Raw genomic sequence first — 26,593 nt, forward strand, 5'->3', positions numbered from 1 at the left:
TGTATATGGTATGCAGATACTTTCAGAAGGACATTGTGGTGTTCAGCAACACAACAATGAAGTCGGTATTACTTTACGCTTGATGAGGCCTGACAAAACTACGCATCTCAAACTGGGAATTGATATCATAGTCTGTTTGTCTAACAGCACACAGAAAGTTAAGTGTTCAGTTAATCCTTCTCCTGAAATTCTGAAGAACACTTTTTTGGCTTTTGAATTCTCGGCACAGAGTCAAACAAGTTTCCGGTGGATGTTGGACTCTTCTAAGGTTTCCCTTTGTCTCGGATCCTGTTTGTGATATTCATGGACAGGATGTAAAGGTGCAGTTGGGGTGAGGAAGGAGTCCAGTTTGAGGTCCTCAGAGTTGCTTCTCTGGTTTTTGCAGATGAAGTGTTTGTGTTGGCTTCATCAGACCGTGAATTTGAGCAAACAATTGTGCAGTTTTTCGGCAAGTATGAAGGAGTTTGGACGAGAGTCAGCGCTTAGAAGTCTGAGGCCTTGGTTGTATAGTAGAAAATGGTGAATTGATCTCTCTGGGTTAAGGGTGAGTTGGTGCCTCGAATGAAGTTTCCTGGGATCTTGTTGATGATTGATGTGAAAATGGAGTGTGAGATGGATAGACGGACTGGGGCAGACTGTAGTGGTCAAGATGGAGCTGAAGCAGATGGTTACTTTACAGTCCATCTACATTCCAACCCTCATCCATGGTCAGGAGTTCTGGGTAGCAGCCAAAAGAAAGACATCGTAAGTGCGTGATATCAGTTTCTTCCATTGGACAGTAATTGGTTGAGGATAGTGAACAGCCAGAGGAAGCTTGTTGTAGAGTTGAGGCACAAAGAGCCAGCTGAGGTGGTTCAGGAATCTGATTAGGATGCTTCCCGGGTGACTACTTTCGCAAGTTTTCCAGGCATTCCCAACTAATAGGAGACCCCAGGTCTCGTTCATCTCATCCGGCCTGGGAACATCTAAAAAGCCCTCCAGTAGAAGCTGGAAAATGTTGCTCAAGAGAAAGAATTCTTGACATGCACCATGACCTGACTTCTGATACGATGAGAAAATGGATGGATCTTGTTGGTCTCGGTGTTCACGTTGTACCCTCGGTGTAAAATCTAAACTCCAGCAAAAACAACTTCACGTCAGTTTGTGCAAACATTACCACTGAAAGTATTGTACGACTGTAACTTTTCTGTTATACATTCCTGCTGGACATTGTGTTTCTCTGACTCATACATAAACAGTAAGGTCAGTGTGTGGTGCTGTTGGTATCCATGAATAAGGCCGACTGTTTACAGTTGGAAGGAGAAGCGGTTTTAAAATGAACCATGGAAAATGTGTTGATGAATGAAGCAAACATGAAATCCTTTTATAATCGCCTTAATAGGCAGGTGTTTTTTTCCCAAAATGTATGATTTTAGATTTTGTTTGCACATTAACAGAAGAACCCAATGATATGTTTGAACAATCATCCAAAAGTGTACTCTTTAGCAAGTGGCAGAGAACATCGGAGGTAAAACATTTTAAAGCTTCATGTGCAATGACATTTTAACATGTGGGAACACAAACCATATATGATTGGGAATTGCAGTTTCAGAAAACATCTGAATTTGTTCACTACATCCCAAAAGGTGCAAGTGGTCTTACTGTGAAGTCTCAGGCCAACTGTCTTCAAACTTGATTTATTTTGGAGGTTGGAGCTGGTACCCAGTTTGCTATTTCTGGCGTTACTTTGACTTTTATTCTGAGGAATGGCTGTATTACTTTATGAAAGAAGCTTTGAATGGTCTGATTATGTATATCAAGCTCTGAAACAATGCTGGTATTGTAAATGAGTCTGGATGATGGGTAGTGCTAAAAGGCAATTGTGTCTCAATCGCATGAAGCATAAACAAGAAGTTTATTATCTCAAGCTATGCGTAACTTTGAAATAACATCGTAATGAACAACATGAGCGAAATTATTCAAAAAAAACAATACAGCCATGGCTTAAAACAGCAGGTTTCGCAATGCTACCAGTTACATGGGATTCCTTTGTGCCAAATAGCATTCAAATGACTACAACTATCAAAGCTTGGAACTAAAAACCTTCTGTGGGATGTAAAAATCCCATGTTGTGTGATTATTCCTGGGGAAAAAAAAAGTAGAAAATGAATAAATTTTGAGACTTGTCAGTGTAATGCTGATGGTTTCATGCTGCTCTTACAGCTAACGTGGTGCTGTTCAAGTCACAGTCTATAACCGTCGTATTCACAGATAAAATGAGGAGTTTGGAGGCAGTTTGTGGTTTGTTGCATTTGAGCAAAATTACAGTTTGCAGCATGATGTGCTGTTATGTTTGACAATATCAAGTAATCCATATTTAAACAAAAACATATCCAACTTTGCACGGAAATCACGGAATATTTTTAACTTTTTCATTTGAACTCTGTGAGCCCCAAACAATTTCTGACTGCTTTTTGATTTTGTTACAACAGACTTTAAAATGTCTTCTGTGTAGTGTGGCATGCTTATAATGCCATGAATCACAAAAATTGGATTTCTTTGATTATTTATGTTCTAAAAACTGGAATAGACAGGTCCAAAATTTTTCCAAGAGTCCACAGATGTTACAAATACTTGAAAAGAAAAATCGACGCTGCGCATGCTATAGGTTTGTTTCCATCTATTTTTCCCTCTGCACATCCTGCAGTTCAGTCGAGTTCAGCTGTAAAGTCTTTGAATTTTCTTTACACGACATTTGGTCACAGCTGAGTAACTAAGAGCTTCCTGGTTATTCAAATAAGAGCATAATTTTTCCTTTTTACAGAATCTGATCAGAGCAAATTGTTTATTTTTGACAAATTTTTAAATGTGACATTTTGATGAAAAATCAAAATTTTTGTCTTGGATCTGGTTCACTTTCCTGCTGGAACCACACATGAGACGTGATTATTTCAAGGACTTGTTGGAAAACCAAAGACTCTTCATGTTCTTTCTCTAATAAATGGGTTTTTAAAAGCTAACATGCCTTTTGGATTAAAGGAAGTAATGGATCTAAGGGAACTGCACAGGTTTTAACAATCAGATGGAGTTTTGTGTTTAAAGGCAGATGCCCAACTTCTTAAGAAATACTAAGAAAGAGGAAAAAGGGTTTTTCAGTGTGACATGCATGGGATTTACAACGGACAGGTAATTAGAAGGTGATGGTCAAATTAAAAAAAGATCACCAAAATTTTGGTTCATCCTGTGATGGACACAATCACCAATAATGCCAGCTCAGTCAGAGAATCACCCAAACTTTGAGAAAAGTCAGTACAAAATTCCATGTCAGTTCTTGCAATAGTTGTCGAGATATTTCAGTCTGGAATGAAGTAGCATCCACTCTCAACGCAGCGAAAAGTGAAGCCAAACCGCACGTTTATTGATGCCTAAAGTTGCTCAGATTCTAAACTACAAAAGCCACCAAATAACACAACGTAAAACCCCAATGCACAACACCGCGGGTTCCATTTTGTTATGTCTGACCAAAATATTTGTCTGACCAAACATTTAAATGAACTTTAAGTCCACTTTGATTTATTTCACATTCCGACTCCAAAGCTGCTGAAAAGGCTTCGACAGATTGTTCAGAGTTGCTGACCCTCATCTTGAATTTCCCAGCCACATTCTTTTTTTCTGAAATCATTGTTCCGTGACTGTGCTTGGGATACTGTGAGAAAACAGCAGGCCAGCGCAATGTTTTTGAGCAAGAGTGATGGTTTAACAGTCTCTCATCACTCCAGGATCCAGCTTTTTAAGCGCTGTTGATTTCATTTCTAACCAGAGATCTTTAGTTTAATTTAAAATACAACTAAAAACTTGTTTTGACCGGTCCTCGTAGACATTGTTAAGCTATCCTTTCATTTGGTGATTCATAAGCTGACGTATTGTTGTTGGCACACAGTGATCTGTACCCAGCATTTCATTGTCGCTGGTATAATCTGGTTTGCATGGTGAGCTCTCCTTACAGTCTATAATCAGAATGAAAAATATTAAGATGAATATTGTGAATCATGAGGATATCTGAAAATAATGTGAGCTGTTGTAAAGTCTGGACTGTCGGCTCCAATTTGGGGAATGTTTTCTTAACAGCTGTCAAGAATATACCACTGAAATCACGCGGATGTCATATCGTCGTGCAAAATATTCCTCTCGGAGGTGTCAAGTGTCATTTTCAGAGTGAGCAGTAATGAAGCGGCTGCCAGGCGCAGTAAACCCCCCTTCTGTTTCCTTTAAAACCTTCAAAAACAAACGTATGGAGAAAGCAGGGTTGATGTGAACCATAGTAAAGTGGGAGTCAAACTCCACCTGTGGTTACATACTTAAAACTGTGCCGGGACCCTTCACTGGCAGATGTTATCCTGGACTCGGTTCAAAAGAAGCAGAGCTGGAAGCCAAACAGTGGGATCAAATCAAGGACTTAGCATCATACAAAGAGCTGTGCAACATAATCTTTGCATTTTGCACCCCAGTACCACATCTGGAATGTCATAAATCAACCAAACGGCGTGTAAATGAGGATTATTCTTCCTATTTTTTGCTCTTTGCTTTGTCGCTTTACTTATGGAGGGCTGGAGTGCACAAAGTCTGGCAAATATAGAAAGGAAAGACATGCTGAAACATAAAGAAGGAGGATTTTGTTCACGCTGGGGTTTTGGGGTCGGGTCAGGTTATGTAGATTAGTAATTAGAATGATTGCTTTGTATTTTTAGTCTTGTTTTTTAGCTGCAGACAAAGGCCCAGTGTCATGAAGTCATCCTTTTGGAGCAGCTGTCAGAGTCTGTTCAGAAACGTCCCCAAACTCATTTCATTACTGTAATTATCTTGAACCTTGAACGACTGAATGCAACTCTTTGACTGAAAGGGGGTCAAAAGAGGTTTTAAAGTGATTTGCATAATAAGTCTTCACAGTATTATTGGTGAGGAGTAGGAGGAGATTGTTGCTCTCGGTTCTGTTTTCATTTCCAGTCTTTTTGTATTCTCCTTTAACCCTCTGAACCCCAAAACCTCCTGGTGAGTTAGAAAGGCACGCTGTCTTAAAAAATTAAACCATTTATCAGAGCCAGAAAATGGTGAAACGGAAAGAATCATCAAATGTCCAGGTTTCTGACAGTCCTTGGCCTTTTTAATGTGGCTTTCTGACAAGAAACGCAACCAAATCTCAGCCTAAAATTGTCACATTTCAACATTTTAGTTTTCTACATGTCATTTAGAAATTCTGCCAAAAAGAAAGCATTAGTTCAAACCAAATTTACTGAAAATCCCCCCAAAAAATAGCTTTTTGACCAAACTGTGAAGTCATTAATGACTGCTGTGGGCAACAGTCATGCGACAAAGTTCTGCCTGAACTGCAGCAGGCTGTGTTTCTACAGAATACAATCAATATCTGGCATTATTTTTAGGATTGCTAACAGCTGTTGCACGCATTCATTTCAGACCTGTACATTTTTTCTAGCCCACAGTAGGTAAAAACACCCAGAAACTGCTTGGAATTCAGGGGATTCAAGGGCGACCACCTATTTTCAACAGTTTTTCTGTGATTATATCATCAATATGAACTATACAGGGTTGTATTTATTGACTACACTGAGCTTTACCACTCCATTTGTTTGCAAACAGTCATCGGATAATTCATATAACCAGTACTGCTATTTATCACAGATTTGCCTCCACAGAAGCTAACATTTTTCATTTTTCTGCTTTTGAAGGACTAATAATTCCACGTTTCCTCTCCATTCATGGCCTAGTTTTGTGACATAACAGCAGTGAAAGTTCTCTTTCATATAAAGTGAAAAGTGCTTTTCCTTTTTTTGGTGATGTCCGTGTAAATGTGAAAACAGCTCGAATGAATGCACACAGGAAAACACTGCATGTTCTGCTCGGAGGTCAGTTTCAGAGAGATGCTCCCACCTTCCAAAGGTTTTACTCCTTTTTTTTTTTTTTTTTTTAAAGACTACCTGCACACAATATAAACCCAGCCAAGTCCTGGACGTGTAAAACCTGGCAAAGCGTGTAATTGTTTTAGTCTTCCAGCTGAGCTTTAGCAGCATGATAGTGTTGATAGGAGAAAGGCAAACAGGAAAATACGGTCTAGATAAGCAATTTAAAAACAAGGGCGTCCGTGCTGAAACAAAACTTGTAGAGGAAGAGAGAAATTGAGATGATGGCATAACACACTTCTTATTCATCAGCTTATGTCTAAGTAGAGCTAAATACTCAGTAAACATTGGTATTCTGAGGTGTTTATCGCCCAAATACAAGGTTTCCCAGCGATTCTTCCTCATCCTGGTTGCAGGGCGGTGTGACTGTGAGAATACTTGCAGAATATGAAACTTAGACAAACAAATAAGACAATCAAATTACCTACTAAAACGTATTATGTTCTTGTTTTTTTTTGCAGGACCTCCGGGGAAGCGAGGAAGACGAGGCCGCAACGGAGAAACTGGTATGCACATTTGTGTGTGCTTGGATCAGAGATCACAGCAGTTTGAATCCAGAAACGGTTTCAGGGAATAATTCAGCAGGACATCAGCAAATCATCCTGCACTTACAATCATGTAAAAGTACACTGTATATCTTAGGAAGCCAAAATAGGTTATAGATGTGTAATTTGTGGCCTTGGTGGTTTTAAGCAGATTGTTTGAGCTTCAGTTGCCATAGAAACGGTGGATTTTCACAGTAAAACTGCAGCTCTGACAAGTGACGGCCAAACTTGTCAGGGCCTGATGACGTCCGTGTCTAAACTTTTAGACACTCCGGTCCATTCCAGACATGATGTGCTTGTGTTTCGGTGCGTGTATTTAATAACCCACGCTTTGTTGGCCTCCACAAACTCAGCAACAAGTTGTCATGATGCATTCAAGGATCTCCAATCTCCTCCCACACATGCACACACACTCCCTTCCTCTCTTTTTTTTTTCGAGCCGACTCAAGGAACTTGGCCCGGTGGAAGCCCTCTGAGTATCGAGGAAAAAGGACATGTTGTGCAGCGACGCTCTCCAGAAAATGTCGCCGCAAATTGAATTCGCAGCCAGAACATGCACTCGGCTGCACCTGATAGCGAGAGTGATAATGGGCTCGGGAGTGGAGAGCAGCAGAGCGCGGAAACAAAAGTATTGCACTTGTAAGAAAGAGACAAAAAAACAGAAGTTAGACAGACGGGGCAAAGCAAGGTCCTGAGTCTGGGAGCGGTTTGGTTTCACAGCCTGAGAAACAAACACTGTGCCTGTGAGGAGGGAAAAAAACCCAAATCCAGACACTACTTTTAAAAATGTCACGAATTAAGCTTAATCGGCTGAGGTTTGCTTGTTTTTTTTAACTCTGCCCAATGTAGAATCCTTTTTTTAAAAAGATGTGAATGCTTTTTCTTTTTTCTAATTTCTGTAAAGTGAGTGAAGATTAAAAAAAAGTGAAATCAAATGACACTCAGACAACAGTTGAATGTTCTGCTTGGCTGCAGATCTGAAACACCGCCAGGCTTTGTTTATGCAGCGCTCAACTTTCCAATAAACATCCACTGTGCCAGCATATTTCAAATGGCACCATTGTGCATAGACAATTTTTTTGTCTTCGCTCCCTGTTCAGCCGGAGCAAATGTGGGGAATGTGAATAGCCTTCTCTTGACAAATCAATTGGAAACAAGCAAACAATCGTGCCCAGTCATGATGTCTGGGCTGCAGAGGTACAGTGGTCTATTAAAGGCAGACAATGGATAAAAACTGGAAAGGCGGGTCTTAGAATCTGTATAAGAGGCCAAATTACAGCACTAACTGGGATGAATATGTTGTCAGAAGGGAGATCTAAGCATTAAAGCTCTTTATCTACTCTTATGTGCAGAAAAATACCATTTTCAAGTGTAATTCTGCACATTAGCACACAATTATAGCTCAGTTATTTGTGCTGAATTTACAGGGGAGCAGACTCGGTGTCCCATGCTGCATCATTGGAGCCCAGTGTCAAACTCTGTGTAGCATTTCACAGCAGAAAAAAAGCTGCAAACATTACTTATACGACTGAAAAATTCAGTCCTTGATGGGCTCAGGCGAGCTGAATTCTGCACTGTAAGCCTTCTGCAAATCCAATTTCCCTCTAAGTTCTCAGCACTGGTGGATGTTGAAGGGAGGCATATTTAATTCATGATTCACTTTAACCAAAAGTAACTAAACCGCTGTGAGTTCCCCCGCAAATTCATGGCGAGGTGTTTTGCAGTTTGCTCATCTACAAAGGCAGGAGGGAAGCTCTCACCCAGACTTGGCTGCAACTGACAGAAAGGGAAAAAGACACGGTGATATTTACCTCTGCATTAAAAATGAATGGGACACTTCATTAGGATCTCCTGTTTGTTTGCCGGTAACGTATGGAAAGGGAAAGTGTGGCATGACAGTTTCGGATGAAAAAAAGGTTTTGTAGCCGTGAAAGCCACAGTCTCAAACTGTTCTAGCAGGTGGTCAAAGCTGGAAAGTGGTAGAAGTTTCCTCACGTATTTTCCCACATGTGGATAATCAGGACTTGTTGCTCAGGTACCTGCACTCAGCAAACGGAGGAACTGATGCGCAGATTGAGCAGCTTAATGATACAGTGGCGCTAAAGCAGCTTTTATCCCCCAAAAAATGGGAAATTGAGAGAGCAACTGCAGCTGCTGTGTGACCTTTTTGTCAAACAGCTTTTATCATCATGTGAGCAACCACTTTCCACATAAAAACCTGCACTAGTGAGTCAGGAACACTGGTTTTAACTTTTTTTTTTTTTTTTTTTTTTTTTACAGCCCTTTACTGATATTTTACAGATGTTACTTGTGATAAGTGGCAAAATCAAAGTAAAAAAAAAATATAAATTTACATGTAAAACATTAAAGAACAGAGCAAAGCTGTAAATAATGTCCACAAAAATCTGTTTTTTTTTATACATGGTAGTTAATTTTCCCATGTTTCACTGTAAAATTACACTATTTTTACTAAGTAAGGAAAATGATTCATATTGTACAGATATTATTTGATATTTGAAAGAAGCATCAATAATAACTACTAAAAACACATAAAATTTTAATTTACATATTAATCATCAAAAAGCATGGCAAAACTATAAATACCGCCAACTCAAAAATCTGAATTTGTAAAGGTGGTGATTTGTTCTCATAATTTTTTAAATGTTTTTAAATCTTCAAAAAATATTATTTTTCCGAATATTAAACATTTTTAAAAGAAAAAAATCTATATTAAGGATTGCAAAATGGCAAATATTTAAACTGTTATGGTACAGATTTTTACTGTTTTTTGTTAAATTACTTCTAATAATAATAATAAATAAAGTCATGAAAAAATCATTAATTTACATGTTAACCATAGAAAATATCAACATCAAGATCTGTATTATTACAAGTAGTAATTTGTTTTTATACAACGTTTGACCAGAAAATTCTTACTTCATGTAAATAATAAAAATACAGTTGTTGTTTTTTTTACTGATATTACTACTTTGTGAAAGTAAAATATATCTATATTATGGATTGAAAAACGGCAAATAATTGTTTCAACTGTTATTTGGCTGTTGTTTTCCCCTATTTTGTTCAATTGCAGATAATATCTACTAAAATCACTGTTATGTTGTTAACCATTTTTTAAAAAACTGCACAAAAGCTGGGCATATATTCAGCATCACTGTAAAATGACATCCCTCGATTTTAAAAACTCTATTCTAAAGATATTTTTCCTTATTTCGTCATTTTCTGGCGCCTTTGCAGCCAAATTTTCTCCTTTTTTCATCAAACGTTTTAAAAAAAATCTAATAATGATGCCTCACGCTGTGTTTTCTAACACTGTTTTTAATTTAACTTAGGCCATCAAGAAGCTGTAATAGCCGTTTCCCCTGAAACCTTTGAGGTGCCTGCTGTGTACTTTGCAGAAAATTGAAGCCTTTTATCACATATTTCTTTGATTTTCCATAATTGCTGTTTGAAATACTTGTCCTGAGCCATTCGACGCCGTGGGACATGTCAGAAAAAAAACACACGGGAGCGGGTTTATTAAAACCTAAGTGGTCTACTGTAACTCAGCCATCCATAAAACAACGCTACAGAAATGTGGCCTAGCGAGCCTCAAACGCACTTAAACGCTCCAGCTGTAGGAGCGATTTGCAACTGGTCATGAAGAAGAACAGTTCAAGGACATAGGACTTGTAAAGACAAAAATAAACTCCTTCTTTTCAGGGTTAAAGCAGCTGGGTACGTTTTTAATAAGAACCTAAAGACCTGGAATGATTTGCAGGGTTCTGGGGAGCCCTGAACTGCACTGGCACAGAGTCCTGTGAGCGGCAGTAATTGGGGGGGGGGGGGAGACGAGTGTCACCTCACAAAAACGTGGGGGGATTTTTTAACAAGCTCGCAACCCCTTGTAGTAGTGAAATCAGAGCCACTTACGAATGTAAAATGTGATCGCTGGACCTGGTGGCTACTGCTGGCCCGACTGAATGGAAAATAGATTGTCACAATGCTAATGTTCTACAGCACAGGTAGAAAGATGAGAGGGATTTTGGTATCATGGCGTCAGTGAATGCATCACAGCAAGATGCATTCCTTAGTTGTTAAGTGGAGTATAAATGATGTAGATCTTTGACTGAAAATACACTAAGCATTGTTTTTTTTTATCTCTTTCAGGACCTCCTGTAAGTATCCCTGCCTCTCGTCTTCATTTGTGATAGCCATTTGAAGGTAAACACAACCCAACACAAGTGAAACATAGCCACATATTGCTGTAGTTTAACATTTAAGATTGTAGACACAAGGTGAGCCGATCCAGCTGATGCATCTGCACAGAAATTTTTAACATGAAAGAAAGAAAAAAGCAGGCAGAAAACCATGAAGTCCTTTGACATGTTGGGAAACGGAGTCACCCACTTTCATTGAGTTGGACAAGACGATCGATGAGCGCTCTCCAGTCCGTGTGCTAAATTTACTTCCAGTCTTGTTTTCGCAGCAAGGTTGTCAGGAAACCAGCAGGAGCTCCAGAGACCCAAGAAATAGTCCTACGTGTAATCGCCCTTAAACCTGTGAACACCAGAGCAGGCCAGCAAGTTTGAAAGGCATGTCATCTTTGAAAAAAAATCACTGAAATTACATCATTTGTCCCAGCAGGAAACTTTAACAACTGAAAAAAATGTTGGATTTTTCACCTTCAGAAAATGCATGAACTACTACTCATCGGTGATGTACTCTTCCACTGGGAAAATATTTGCACTAACCATCCATCCATCCTCTATACACCGCTTTATTCCCATTAGGGTCGTGGGGGGGTGCTGGAGCCTATCCCAGCTGACTCGGGTGAAGGCAGGGGACACCCTGGACAGGTCGCCAGTCTGTCGCAGGGCTTCATACACAGATGAACAATCACACTCGCATTCACACCTATGGGGAATTTAGAGTACTCAATTAACCTCAGCATATTTTTGGACTGTGGGAGGAAGCCGGAGTACCCGGAGAAATCCCACACATGCTCAGGGAGAACATGCAAACTCCATGCAGAAAGATCCCAGGCCCACCCCGGGATTCGAACTAGGGATCTTCTTGCTGCAAGGCGAAAGTGCTAACCACTTGCGCCACTGAGCAGCATTGCACTAACTAGATTATGTTAAAATAGAAATAAATTCTATCCTTTTCAATGCAGCTGTGAAGTAATGAGTGACTCAGCTGTGACCAAAAGTCACAGGACAGCAATTTAGGGACTTTTTTGCCTGAACTAGGCTGAACTGCAGGCAGTGTTTAGCATGGAAACAAATTAAAAATATGAGTCTTCAAATATCTATTGAATGTAATTTCACCATTTATTCCGAGTATTTTGAAGTAGTGGTGCTTTCCAAGTGTGAACTTAAACAAATTCATATTTTGTTTCCTTTTTTATGCTTTATGACAGGCGTGTCAAGCTCATTTTAGTTCAGGGGCCATATTCAACCCAATTTGATCTCAAGTGGGGCGGTCTAGTAAAATCAGAGCATGGCAACCAAGAAATAACAACAACTCCAAATTTTTTCTTTGTTTTAATGCAGAAAAGTACATTCTAAAAATGGTCATATTTAAGTAATTATCTTTCTACAAAACATTATGAGCAACATGAAATTTCTTGAAAATGTAAGTTTAGATTTCAACAATAGTCTGCCTGAGTTTATCATTTACACATTGAAACTAACAGATCACAGGTGTCTGGAGCTGAACGATATAGTATTTTACTTAAAAATGACAAAAAAACAACAAGAGAAAATATGACAAAAATGAGACACAAACGACAAAAGCGAGAAACAAAATGACAACAAATGAGACAAACGACATGAAACATAACCATGAAAAGCCACAAAATTTGACAAAAGTGACAAAGTGGCAAAAAAATGTACAAATGAGACAAAAAATACAAAACAAATGACAAAACAAAATGACTAAAATGCAGCACAAAACGATGAATAAAGCAAAACACAAAATGACAAAAATGAGACAAAACACAAGCGAGACAAAAAGGAAACACAAAAAATATACATAATGACAAAAACATGACACAAATTATAAACATCAGACAAAAAACAACAAAAAGAAGACAAAATATTACAAAATGAGACACAAACAAATTTATAAATTGCAGTTAATGACTTCTCTGTAATTTTTCCACTTTACGAAGTCATTCAGCGGGCCCGATGGAGGGCCGATTTTGGCCCACGGGCCGCATGTTTGACACCCCTGCTTTATGGCATTATAACTGTATCACACTGCATACGATACTTGTTTTAGTTCTCTGTACTTCTAGTCTTGGTTGTGCTGTTTCCATAGAGATGCAAGACTTTATATTGCTGTATAAATAAAGGAGCCCACAGTGGGGGGAAAAAAGAGACGGGAATAAAAAAACAAACCTCAGAAACAGTTTGGAGGGTTAAAACTTTAATTTGAGGTTGTACTTATCATGTTTCACAGCACAGACTAAACAAATGTAATATTACATGTAGATTAGTGAGTTTTGGCGTGAAGTGGCTGTTTCACTTTGTTTCCGGTCTTTAAATTGAGTTAAATGAATCAGCTGCTGCCTGCAACGTAAAAATTAGCTTATAGACACATGAATGCCCCTGATTTTCTGTTCTAATTCTTGAGCAGTTTAAGTGCATTTTCCCAAATGATAAAAAAGCGGTACGGCAAACTAGTATACAAAATCGCACCACCAGTTGCACCACATAGTCAGACTTTATTATTAGAACTCCCTCTAATAGGGAGCTGTGTCCCTATCATCTGGCAAGTCTGGTTTGTAATATTCCTGCTACCAGCAAACATCCCTGCCAGCTCCCTGAACCCGAAGAGATTATCTCACCTCATTACACTGCTGGGTGATCACAGATTCACTCCTCTTAACAGATGGAAAACTTCAGAGTTTCCTCCAAGATGAAGAGAAACGCATGCATACATTTCTTAGTGCCAGGGCTTGTGACAGTTTGCTTTATAACCGGGTCAAGCGGGCACTGTGTGTGTGTGTGTGTGTGTGTACATGTGCGTGTGCTCTGTTTAAAAAAAAAAAAAAAAAACTTTTATAGTCCAGAGGCAAGTATGATTGAATAGGTATAATAGCGTGTGCCGACTGAGCTGTAAAAGTCGTAAGTTAATCCTCTGAGCCTTCTCAGACACTCGCTCCTGGGGTTCTGGGACATAAGTAAGTGCAGGTGGTCTTGCTTTTCAGCCTCTCTCGCCAGGCCTTACTTCTGACAAATAAAATCATACTGTGAGATGTCTCAAGAGCAGAAAAATGTCCAGGAGGTGTCTCTGAAATGTTTGGCCAAGCTGGATTTACTGGTAAATGTACCTGCATTCAGGTGCTTGTGGGACCGGGCCTTTGGGTGGTAAATCCAACGAACATAAGAAGCCGACAGCATTCCAGGAGCTCGCTTTCTGATGAAGTCATTATAGGTAGCAGAAGGTGCTGGAAATGCTTTCGCCACAGTGAGCGAAACAACCAAAAAAATCAGTAATTCACTGTATAGAAGAACCCAGCTTTCTGCTTGACTGGCTGCAAATGCAACGATCTGAGAGTGACTCACCCGATGCTCACCAAATCTGTTTCTGAAATTAAAAAAAATCCAATGCCAGCTTCCTTAAAAGAAAGAGACGGTAGTAAGTGATCTCATGCGGTTTCGGTATGCCCACCCAGGGGATGGCGGGTGGTGGTGGAGGGGGGGGACACACAACGCTATGAATATTCAACAGCTCTCCACAGTAACTCCAGGAACACTGCGTAAATTGTACACAGCCGCCGGAGCCAAACAAACCAAAAACCGCTGCAGAAGTCATTACACATATCTGTGACTTAATCGGTGCTGAGCTCTGATGAATGGACAGGGACCACAGGCAGAAAGAGAGCCGGCCTTCTCAATCAAACTCATGAGGAGGGATCCTCACTGAAGGTTCATCGTTCAGACATGGAAAAGTGATTTGCTTTGATTTGTCTTCTCCACTTTTTCCACTGCTCGAGCTTTCGCGTCGATTTTGCGTCAGAGTTTGATGTTCAGCTCACAGATTGGAAAAATAATAATCAGACAGATATGGGTTGAGGTGTGCATCTACAGTGTTTTAACTCTTATTGTAAAAAAAAAAAAAAGCCCTGTGCGTAATAGTTTTGTGAAGTCATGTCCTCACTGCTTGTGTTTAATCTTCCTTTCTCATCTTTCTGCGACTCTGAGGGCGGTTCATGTCAAAACATCAAACCCAAGCATCCACCACTGTGTGTGCACACCATTTAGCACCAATCAAGCATAAAACACCATCCCCGAGGCTGTACTCGAGTACCCACTAACACCACTGTTACTTTTTTAGCACAGACTAAATGCCGCACTAAATTAAAATTATACAGGGAGAGAAAAACTAGCGTGCTTTGAAAATCTGGTCAGAAGGAAAGGGGAAATATTTGAAAATGATACAACGCTGGAAATATCAAACCCACCTCAGCCCAGCTAAGTATGTCTTCTGCACCGCACCGGAGTCTGGGGCCAGTTTCGCTGCAGCACGTGAGCCCTTGAAAGAGTTCAGTCATGTTAGCAGCAAAGTAAATAAAGCTGGTTGTGTCTGCATCTGACGGGGAGTTTTCCTCCTCCTCCCCGCTTCATCAGCTGAGATTCCAGCGATGCAGGTTGGGGATGATCTGTCACAGTTTATGAATTATGCAGCTGCGGTACATGGATTAGAGGCAGCGTGTGGGTGAAGCAGAGGAGCCCAGGCGCCCTCAACCCTTCATCCTTCATCTGAAATGCACCGCAGCTCCACACCTGTTAATAAAACATATTCCAGCTGGACTTTGATCACTTTTGCCCTACAGAGGAGGAAGGGTGCCAGTTTATCCTAAGTGAACTTCCAGGTGATGCTCCTGCCTGCTCAGGAGTTGTGATCATTTACACTTTTTTTGCTATGTTGCAGAGTTATATTGAGAGTTCGCAGTAGAAAAAGCACATTACCATGCGTAACAGCCAGGGAGAGGGCAGATGCACGCAGGTTTTGGAGCTGTAGAGGCCCCGCTGAGAGCTGAAAGTGGATCTATTTGACATGACAGCATTTATTTGGGCTCATAAGGGCAGCAGTGCCTGAAGAAGCCTACTGGCACTGGATGTGACAACATTAAGAGTTTGACCTTTTCGATGTCAGTCCTGTGCTCACGCTGTGCCCATCAGCAGCGCTTGTTTGTCAGTAAATGACAATCAGCAGCAGTCAGGCCAACCCTGAGGTTTACTCACCGGGATTTGAAGCAGTTAGTAGTGTACTTTGGCCAGCTGAGCAGGCGGAATACTCGCAGGGAAAACTGACTGTCACTAACTTAGCGTGGTTGAAGAATTAGCACAGAATGCAGTGCTCACAGTTGAGAAGGGAAAAAAAAGAGGCTTGACAGCTTTGTGATTGAGAGGAATTTTCCTCCAGCTCGCAACATCAAATGATGAGAAATGTAGAGCAGCCAGTATGTGGTTCTAATCGAATCAACAGAAGAAGTCAAAGAAATGCTTTTCCAACTGGAACATTGTCCGTTATTCAACATTTCATATTCACAACAAGAAGTCTGTGGGTCAGAAATTTGCTTAGAATTGCACAGGGAGAAATTTGGCTTCGATGTTTTGGCTATTTGTGCCGGCAATTGACGTTAAAGCCCTTTAAATGTCTCCCTGCTCAGTAATGAGAAGCTCCTCCATGTGTCATTTGCGTCTCGACACTGTACTTACACAACACGCTCATATAAGCTGTCGCACTATCGCCTTCCTCAGTTCAGAGTCCCTGCTCCCACAGAAACATCCAACACATAACAACAAGCAGACACACACACACTCACAGACACATACACACACATTAAAGTCATTTTGTGCCGGCTAATTGTGATACACTGTGGATATGGGAACCAGATGCCATTCCCAAGTCAGTTTTCCAGTGTGGTTTTCCTATCCCTGCCTAACCTCTGCATCCAGATTCCCCCGATGAGCACCAGCCACTTGTGGTCATCCACTGCTGCCCATTCTGCTCTGATTACTCACATCCCTGTCCTCCATTAGGTTCCCGCCTTGAAGAAAAGTTCCCCTGGGGCCCACCGTAATATGATTGAGTGTTCCCATGCAGAACTAACAGATGGAGGTGTACATATAGATATATTTCCACTTCAGATCTTTCACCCCGTTGCAGGTTTATGCTTGTTTGAAAGTGTGGCTTTCAACACTAATGATGCCCACAGCGTGCTTTCAACTGCACATAGCTAAATGTGCATTCTGCAGTTGCGTTAGCAGTATTTCCACTCTCCCATTGGTGCCTTTGATTGCACTTGTGTATCCAGATGGAATGTTTTCAAAGAACTAATGGGAAAATGTTGTGAGAGCATTGATGCTACATTATTTTCCTTTTACGACACCTCCTGGAAGAATATCTCTTGTGTAGCTTGCGTGTTTGGGAAGACACAAACTGGTTCACCCCTAATAATAAAACATCTACTTACAAGTCAAGCAACGTTGTATTCACGGTCCAATGCAATGATTGCCTATATACACACGTGGACAAAATTGTTGGTACCCCTCAGTTAAAGAAGGAAAAACCCACAATTCTCACTGAAATCACTTGAAACTCACAAAAGTAACAATAAATAAAAATTTGTTGAAAATGAAATAAAAAATAGCCATTACTTTTGAATTGTTGATTAACATAATTATTTAAAAAAACAAACTAATGAAACAGGCCTGGACAAAAATGATGGTACCTCTATAAAAGATTGAAAACTATTTGACCAGAGTGACATGATTAACTCAGGTGTGTCATTTAATTGACATCACAGGTGTTTCCAAACTCATAATCAGTCAGTCTGCCTATTTAAAGGGAGACAAGTAGTCACCCTGCTGTTTGGTGAAAAGGTGTGTACCACACTGAACATGGACAACAGAAAGCGAAGGAGAGAATTGTCCCAGGACATCCGAAAAAAATTATAGACAAACATCTTAAAGGTAAAGGCTATAAGACCATCTCTAAACAGCTTGAAGTTCCTGTGACAACAGTGGCTCATATTATTCAGAAGTTCAAGACCCACGGGACAGTAGCCAACCTCCCTGGACGTGGCCGCAAGAGGAAAACTGATGACAAATTGAAGAGACGGATCGTTGGAATTGTATCCAAAGAGCCCAGAGCAACCTCCAAAGAAATTAAAGGTGAACTCCAAGGCCAAGGTACATCAGTGTCAGATCGCACCATTCGTCGTTGTTTGAGCCAAAGTGGACTTCATGGGAGACGACCAAGGAGGACACCACTGCTGAAAAAAACTCATAAAAAAGCCAGACTGGAATTTGCAAAAATGCATGTTGACAAGCCACAAAGCTTCTGGGAGAATGTCCTTTGGACAGATGAGACCAAACTGGAGCTTTTTGGTAAGGCACATCAACTCTATGTTCATAGACTCAAAAACCAAGCATACGAAGAAAAGAACACTGTCCCTACGGTGAAACATGGAGGAGGCTCAGTAATGTTTTGGGGCTGCTTTGCTGCATCTGGCACAGGGTGTCTTGAAAGTGTGCAAGGTACGATGAAATCTGAAGACTATCAAGGCATTCTGGAGAGAAATGTGCTGCCTAGTGTCAGAAAGCTTAGTCTCAGTCGCAGGTCATGGGTCTTCCAACAGGACAACGATCCAAAACACACAGCCAAAAACACCCAAGAATGGCTGAGAGAAAAGCGTTGGACTATTCTAAAGTGGCCTTCTATGAGCCCAGATCTGAATCCCATTGAACATATGTGGAAGGAGCTGAAACATGCCATTTGGAGAAGACACCCATCAAACCTGAGACAACTGGAGCTGTTTGCTCATGAGGAGTGGGCCAAAATACCTGTTGACAGCTGCAGAACGCTCATTGACAAATACAGAAATCGTTTAATTGCAGTGATTGCCTCAAAAGGTTGTGCAACAAAATATTAAGTTATGGGTACCATCATTTTTGTCCAGCCCTATTTCATTAGTTTGTTTTTTTTAAATAATTATGTTAATCAACAATTCAAAAGTGATGGCTGATTTTGATTATTTAATTTTCAATACATTTTTATTTATTGTTACTTTTGTGACTTTCAAGTGATTTCAGTGAGAATTGTGGGTTTTTCCTTCTTTAACTGAGGGGTACCAACAATTTTGTCCACGTGTGTATAGGTGAGCGACTTGTTATTTTGCATGCATCTTCCGTCTTTTTTTTCTTCTTCTTTTTTAATGTATGTCAATGTGGACAAATTCAGAGTCGTTTTTTGACAACTTCAGAGTCACCTTGGGTAGAAAATATTTACATTCTGGACAAATAAGACATAAGAAAGCTATGTTACATTGAAAAAGCCATTAAAAAGGCGAGGCCACTTATCAGGTACTTAGAATGCAGTCCTGAGACATGTTTCTGTAAAATTTCACCACTATCAGTTCTGAGTTCTGGCAGTCTGACAATCATTCACACCTCAAGACATGTAAGTCATAGGTTTAGGGATGAGAGACAAACATCTTCAAGAACCAAAAAAGAGAAGTAGAGTCGCCTTCTGCTGAAGCTGATTTGTAATCTTTGAAGGAAAAATTCAACAGTGTGCAATAACACCGCCTTGCTTTGTTGCCAACAGTTAGATGAGAAGATTGATACCACTTTTCTCGATGTACGCTGTGCCACAGTGACAACGGGTGGAATCTCAGCACGGATGTACCTTATGTGCTTCACCATTTCTTCTGTTTCCATTCAGATTCAATCATTCTGGCAGTTTGACAACCATTTGCACCTCAAGACGCATGTACATGGGTTTGTTGATGATATACATCTCTGACTCCCTAGCAGTCAGAACTGAAGGTAGCACTTGGATAGGAGGCGAAACATCTTCACAAAACAAATAGAGAAGCACAGCTGCCTTGTACTGAAGCTGTTCTGATTTGTATCCTTTGAAAGAAGAAATCGACTTTGTGAAAAAGCACCACCTTGGTACCACTTTCTATGTGACAGTTTGAAGCATCCCAGTACAATTGTAGCTCATGTGCTACACCATTTCTTCTGTTTCCTTACTGATTCAACAAGCAGGATGTAGCGAGTTAATTTGTCAGCTTTAGATGTGCTCGTATGGAGATTCAGTTTCCTTAGTAGAGAGTCAGGCTTGCTGTTTACTTCCACCACTAGTCATATTGCTATAAGCAAAGCTAATTGGCTGCTGGCTGTAGTTACCACACAGTGACATCGATCTTCTCGTGTAACTCACAGCAATGAAAGCAAATAAACACATTTCCCAAAATGTTGAATGATTCCTGTAAGTCCACCTGGTTAAACTGGATTCAGATTGTCAGGAGTGACTCTGCTGCGTTTGATTTCAACGTGCGACAAACATGACGCATCACTTTACTGTGTGAAGTGTGTCAGTCAGGGTTTAGTCCTTTCAAATGGTTTACTTTGGCCTGATTCCCACTCGGTGGTGAGCAGCCCTCCTCACCTGCCCCCTCTTCACTTACTCATACTCATTCCCTGTCAACACTCGGTGCCCGGGGGCTCGCTTTGCTTAGCTTCCTGTGTACACACATGTTTATTAATATTGTGTAGCTGTGCGAGTGAGCCCGTAAAGAAGAGGTTGTAAAAGCGGTAGTTGTTGGCCTGCTCTCTCAGAGATGCCAGCGCTCCAGGGTGAGATGATTGGATCCATGTGGTCGGCAGTTTGGGCTGCACAAACTGCTGCCAGCCCAGTTGGCCGAGCTTCTGCAAAGAGGATATGAGCTCTGTTTGATGGATTGAGTTTTCTGGACCTCGATAATTTTAACAGGTCACCCTGATGAAAACTAATACATCGGAGTCCAGACGGAGGTTACGAGCAGATCCTGACTTTTTGCATCTTGTTGGATCGCTTCACAAGATCGTACAAGCAGCTCGAAGCCAAACCCACGAGAATTGTTTCGCTCATGTCAACAACAGCTAAAGCAATGGACACGAGCCAGACCCTCGCCTTGTGTTGCTCAGTCAGGCGAACAGTGTCGAGCTTTCATCCATCATGTTTTGGCTAAATTATAGGAGAGTAAGAATGTGAAGAATGGATATTCAATGTGTATGGGAGACGATCTGAAATTAGAGAAGGGCGGTATTTTTCACATTGTGCGTTAGTGTGTGTGGTTCCTCATTCTTAGTGATTGACAGATTAAACTATTTATGTTTATTAAACACAGGCTCTTGTAAAAGAAAATACAAAGCAAATAATGCAAATACTCAATTTCTTTTTTCATGTATATACACACACCAAAATTACAGATATTAAAGATATGGGACAGAAGACATAGACTGCTGTTAAACAATGCACATATGGAACCAATTCTGACTTAACCTTGGCAACAACAGCAGTTTAAACTGAATTGTATTTTTTTTATCCAATTAAACCTCTATGAACAAGTTCTTTGATATAAAACTGGATCTAGGGTAATCTGGTTGCCTGATGAGCAAATTGGTGTAAAAGTTACACCAATTAGCCACAACACTCAAGCACCTATTATCTTGCTGCAGTGGCACTTGTTGGGTGGGATATATTACGTTTGGTTCTTCAAGTTGATGAATTGGAAGCTGGGAAAGTGGGGAATGTGAGGATCTGACACAGGACAAATTGTGATAGCAACATGACTGGACTGGAGCTTCTCCAAAACAGCAGGTCTTGTGGGGTGTTTCTAGTATGCAGGAGATGGCAAAAGTGGTTCAAGGAAGGACAACCGGCGAGCTCAAGGGTGACTGGTATCCATTGAGATTGAATGGTGGCTCAAAAATTCCTGCAAACCTTAATTTTGGCTATAATAAAAAGGTGTTAGTGCCAATGGTGACTCCTATCCATCACCAGCAGCCTCTATAATGGGTTCATGAGAACTGGGTTATGGAGCAATGGAAGATTTTCTTTGACATCTTTGGGATGGCAGCGGGATGCACCATGGGAAAAAATAGACGCCATGTGATTCTCTTGCCAGTGTTCTGCTGAGAAACGGCAGATCTTGGCATCCATGTGGTACACCCCATTAGGGCAACAGCATTCCCTGATTGCAGTAGTCTCTTCCAGCAGGATAAAGCTCCTTGTAGAAACTGTTCAGAAATCATTTGAGTAACATGGCAAAGAGTTCCAGGTGTTGACTTGGCATCCAAATCTCAAGCATCTTGGATAACAAGCCTGATCCATGGAGGACTTAAGGGATCTGTTGCATCTTTGGTTAGAGCTGCGTTGGTGGCACAAGGAACTACACAATGTTTGGCAGATAGTGGCAGATTCATGTGTACATACAAACACTCCTGTGCAGCTCTGTACAATTGAAAACAGACAAACATGCAACAAAACAGTCTTGTTGTGCAATATATTCTTAGAAATCAGCACTGCAGGACGAACATAACACAGGTCAGTGCCAGGATCAGTTTATGGAACATCATTGGCTCTTTCCTTGCAATATGAAGTGAAGTAAGCTACATTGTCAGATTTGAATGACAACGTTCTCCATGTTGCTTGTGGGTTTGGCCCTCGGCTCACTCTGCCTTTTTATATTTCCCTACAGACCTTCCCATATTTCTCCCCTGCTCTGTTTTAAAGGTGGCCGAGGTTTTCTCGTCCGGGCCTTTGCAGGAGACAGTGGTCATGGTTTGGCTTCGAATGAGAAGCTACACATGTGTCTGGATAGAAAAAAAAACGGCTTTATCCTGATCCAGTGGTCCACCATAAACTCGACAATATCATGCACACAGGATGTTCTGTTACAAATCATCTCAGGATGGAAGTTTGACAGAAGTTTGCTCAACGTTAAGCAGCAGAAGATGTGAGGCTTACCATCAATGTGATATGTGTCATTTTCAATAAGTGGATATAGAGCTTCAGCTTTAGGGGAATTGTGTTCTTTTAATCGACACACATATGAAGAACATTGTTAGTACTTTCAGGTCACTCACAGGACTAATATTTTAAGAGGTTCTCTATGAAATAATTCCTCCAAATCATACAGTAACAGTGGAAAAACGCCACACCGAAATCATAACCAAACACAAAATGCAAACATGTTTAGAAGAACAATATTTTCAGTTCTTTAAAATCTTCTCTAGACATGGGCTTCTTCTTGCTCCGAGTTGGTCAATTTGAAGGTTACTTCAGCTTAGCATAAAAAATACATCTTTTGTGTTATTTTTCTAACGTTTCGAAGGATGTTTTGTTTTTAAAAATGCCAAAATTTCACCATCTATCGGAGCCAGAAACTAAAATGCAGACTTATTAGATTATTGGATGTGCGATTCAATCAGAACTTAAACTTAAAATTGTGAGATTTCATCAAAGTCACTTCATTCCAAATGTCTAATTTCAAAATTTGCTAAAAAATAAATCATTTGCTCCCCCTAGATTTGGTTAAAAAAACAAAAAAACAACTACAAATTCTGCCCTCCTGGGTGAAACCATGAGGCTACGACCTGTAACCCACAGTCATGTGGCAAAAAATCAGGAACTTTTCAGCTGAACTGCAGGCAGTGTTTACACAGAGAAGATAGGAGACCATTTAAAGATAGACGTATTAAAATATCTGTAGTGTGTACAGCCTTTTTAAGAAAAATGTGCAGATGATTTTTTTTTTCAATAATTGATGAAATTAAAAAAATGTAACCGAACAAAAGACATTTTTAAGTTTCCTCTATGTTGTCCTGTTTCCATAGTGGTACAGAGCTTTTAAAGTGCTGTGAAATCTGAGCCCACAGTGACTAAAGACATCACAGTAGGAGGAACAAAACATCCCAGAAATTGTGTGGAGTTGAAAAGTGAAGAATAAAATGAAGATCATGAACTAAAAACATTTTTGAAGTATGCATGTGTTTATTAAAGAATCAGAATATATAAAAGGTGTTGAAGGCGCTGAGAGTTAATCATGTCCAACAAACTAACTTGCAAATGCTCAGTGAGCAGCTCAATGAGCTGTGGAGCACCTGCTGGAGGGCCGCTGCTGAAAAAGAGCCAGAGCAGAAGCAGTAAAAAGATGTGAAAAGCAGGTGCTGATTAGTAACCTTCCTCCAGGCAGAGTGAAACCACAAAGCTGCGGAGACACTTTGACAAATAGACACCCGCTGCACTTCTACTGTAGTACAGTCCACTCCTTTGAAAGAGTCTTCGCAAGTGAGCTGTTTAATAGTCCCTATAAAAGACCTTTATCGTACGCGCTTAAACCATTTGGCTGAGCTCCAGCGGGTGTTGTCTCTCCAAGTGATGTGCAAATGATGGGCCGTATAATGAGCAGGTGCACACTGTGTAGCCAAATCATTTCCACATGCTTTATGGCCAGATGGGTGAGTAAAATGAGCAAAGTGTTCAGGTACGTTATGGTTTAAGCATGTCAAAAGTAGCTTTCCACTTCCACGTACAGTGCAAATCCACCAGTAAATCCTGCTGAGTGTTGTTGCCAGGTGTTCCTCATGTGACTGATGAAGATTAAATTGGGATTATGAAAAGATTCTGTTTAAAAATGAGAGTTAAGAGGTTTAAACGCCTCACCTCAGTTATTCTGTTACATTAAGTGTTACAAAAAATACAATACAAAACATGATGCTGTATATGTACACTACTGTTAAAAGTTTGGGTCATCCAATATCATGTTTTCCATGAAAACTCATACTTTTATTCATGTACTAACATAGTCGGTCAAGAGTTTTCTAATCATCAATTAGCCTTTCAACACCATTAGCTAACACAATGTAGCATTAGAACACAGGAGTGATGGTTGCTGGAAATGTTCCTCTGTACCCCTATGTAGATACTCTATTAAAGATCAGCTGTTTCTTACTAGAATAGTCATTTACCACATTAACAATGTCTACACTGCATTTCTGATCAATTTAATCTTATCTTCATTGGTAGAAAACTGTTTTTCTTTCAAAAACAAGAACATTTGTAATTGACCCCAAACTTTCAAACAGTAGTGTAAAAACATTAACAATGTCTACACTGCATTTCTGATCAATTTAATCTTATCTTCATTGGTAGAAAACTGTTTTTCTTTCAAAAACAAGGACATTTGTAATTGACCCCAAACTTTCAAACAGTAGTGTAAATACTGTACATATGTATATCATACATGTACATTAGATGTAAAAAAAAAAGTTAAATAAAGTTGTCTTATGACTCAGAGATGGAGTTAAAAACCTAGTGACTATGAAAGACCTTAAAATGCAGCTTCATATCTATGACACAATGCCACAGATGGCAAAAGACAGACAAGAATGGCTGCTGGATGCTGGTTTGTTGGTAGCTAGGCACTCGAATGTCAATAATTTAACAGTTTGTCATCTAAGAAATCACATGAAATGGCTTAACGTGTCTGACGGCATCCTCTTGTCTCCTAAAATGTCCATCAGCTTCACCCAGTCATTGATAGTGATTAACTATCTCAGTTGCAGATCCTTGACTTGTGATTTCTGACTCTCCATCTGCTCATTATCATTTCCAACATCGTCATACTTAGTAGTTTCATGACGTCTGCTCTGTTGTCGAAACTGACAGATATTGTAGCAAAACAGAATGACTTGCTTGGATAATTGCTTCTTTTAAAGCCAACCTCCACTTAAAGATCAAGCTTTTTCCATTGTTAACGTCCATCCATCCATCCATCCATCCATCCATTCTCTATACACCACTTTATCCTCACTAGGGTCACGGGGGGTGCTGGAGCCTATCCCAGCTGACTCGGGCGAAGGCAGGGGACACCCTGGACAGGTCACCAGTCTGTCACAGGGCTACATATACAGACAAACGATCACACTCACATTCACACCTACGGGCAATTTAGAGTAATCAATTAACCTCAGCATATTTTTGGACTGTGGGAGGAAGCCGGAGTACCTGGAAAAAACCCACGCATGCACAGGGAGAACATGCAAACTCCATGCAGAAAGATCCCAGGCCCAGGCCAGGATTTGACCTGGGGATCTTCTTGCTGCAGGGCGAAAGTGCTAACCACTTACTCCACTGTGCAACCCATTGTTAACGTGTCCATTTTTTTTTTTTAAATATTAGTAGAAGGAACATGATGAACAAAATAAGAACCAAACTCCATGGCTGAGGATTTCCATCTTGAAACTGCAGTGCAACAAAAAGTCTCAACATCACGGATTTGTACTTCTGAGGTTTCATCTGTAGCACACCTGAGGAACAAAATTCTGTCTTGACTTTGGCTTTCAATCTCTGTGTCATCATTTTCCTTCGAAGTCAGTTTCTGGTTCATACATCTGTAGCTGAATTACTCTGATATTACAACTTGTCATCAAGCATTTCACAGCACAAAGTCGCAACACAATTTAATAACAGCGATGCTGTTAAGAGGTAAATTGACTATTTTCTTGATAAAAACCTTCCAAATGTGTATGAGTTGTTCGATCTCCTGCTGGATTCCTACCTTCATTTGTTCCCTCACAAACCAAACACAGACCTGCTTTTTTTGCCCTCTTACCAAAGTTCACTGTGAATTTGATGAATCTTCATTACTTTGCTGTGTTTATTAGGAAGCAATCTGGATTTATTGTAAAGCAACATCATATAATGCAGTTTTCATTTCTTTTACACACACTCTCGTGCCCAGTCATTTGGCCTTGTAATTTTGTGTGCCAATGCATTCTTCAGTGCCAAACATAATACCTTAAGCAGGCTTGTGTGAAAAGCTGCAGTGGGTTTATTTCTGTATGTGCCTGTCAATAGCCTCCTATTATCCGAAAGGCAATTTCTCCTCACAACAAAAGGCTGATTTGCTTTAGCTGCCTTCCATTTTGAGGAACACGCTGGAAAACTTATTCAGCTCCCCTGGAATGCCTCGGCATCATTATAAATGTAAAAGTCACATTTGATTCCAGCGTGTTGTGTTGTTCCACCCCAGGGGAACCGCAATCGGAAACACTGTTTCCATAATAGTGCATTTTGCGTTTACAAGTGTGTTGTGGCTCTTTGTGCGGCCGGTCAAGTGAGCAGCGGGACCACCTCCTTAGATGTGTGGGTATTAATATTGCATTTCCCCCAAGCGAGCCCAAGTTTCCTCATGTTTGAATAAAAGGGCACGACGCGCTGCCGTGCAGGTTCACAACCTCA

At 40.4% G+C, this 26,593-nt stretch overlaps 1 protein-coding gene across 1 annotated transcript in view; it reads left to right on the forward strand.

Annotated features, from left to right (window-relative positions):
• Nucleotides 1–26,593, forward strand: part of LOC110965472 (collagen alpha-1(XXV) chain) — a 177,518-nt gene that overhangs the window by 89,453 nt on the left and 61,472 nt on the right. The window contains exons 3-4 of the mRNA XM_051943661.1: nucleotides 6,416–6,460; nucleotides 10,667–10,674. Coding sequence (XP_051799621.1) covers nucleotides 6,416–6,460; nucleotides 10,667–10,674 — 53 coding nt within the window. The remainder of the gene's footprint in view (nucleotides 1–6,415; nucleotides 6,461–10,666; nucleotides 10,675–26,593) is intronic.

Source organism: Acanthochromis polyacanthus, chromosome 23, assembly GCF_021347895.1.
Source record: "Acanthochromis polyacanthus isolate Apoly-LR-REF ecotype Palm Island chromosome 23, KAUST_Apoly_ChrSc, whole genome shotgun sequence".
NCBI lineage: Eukaryota > Metazoa > Chordata > Actinopteri > Pomacentridae > Acanthochromis > Acanthochromis polyacanthus.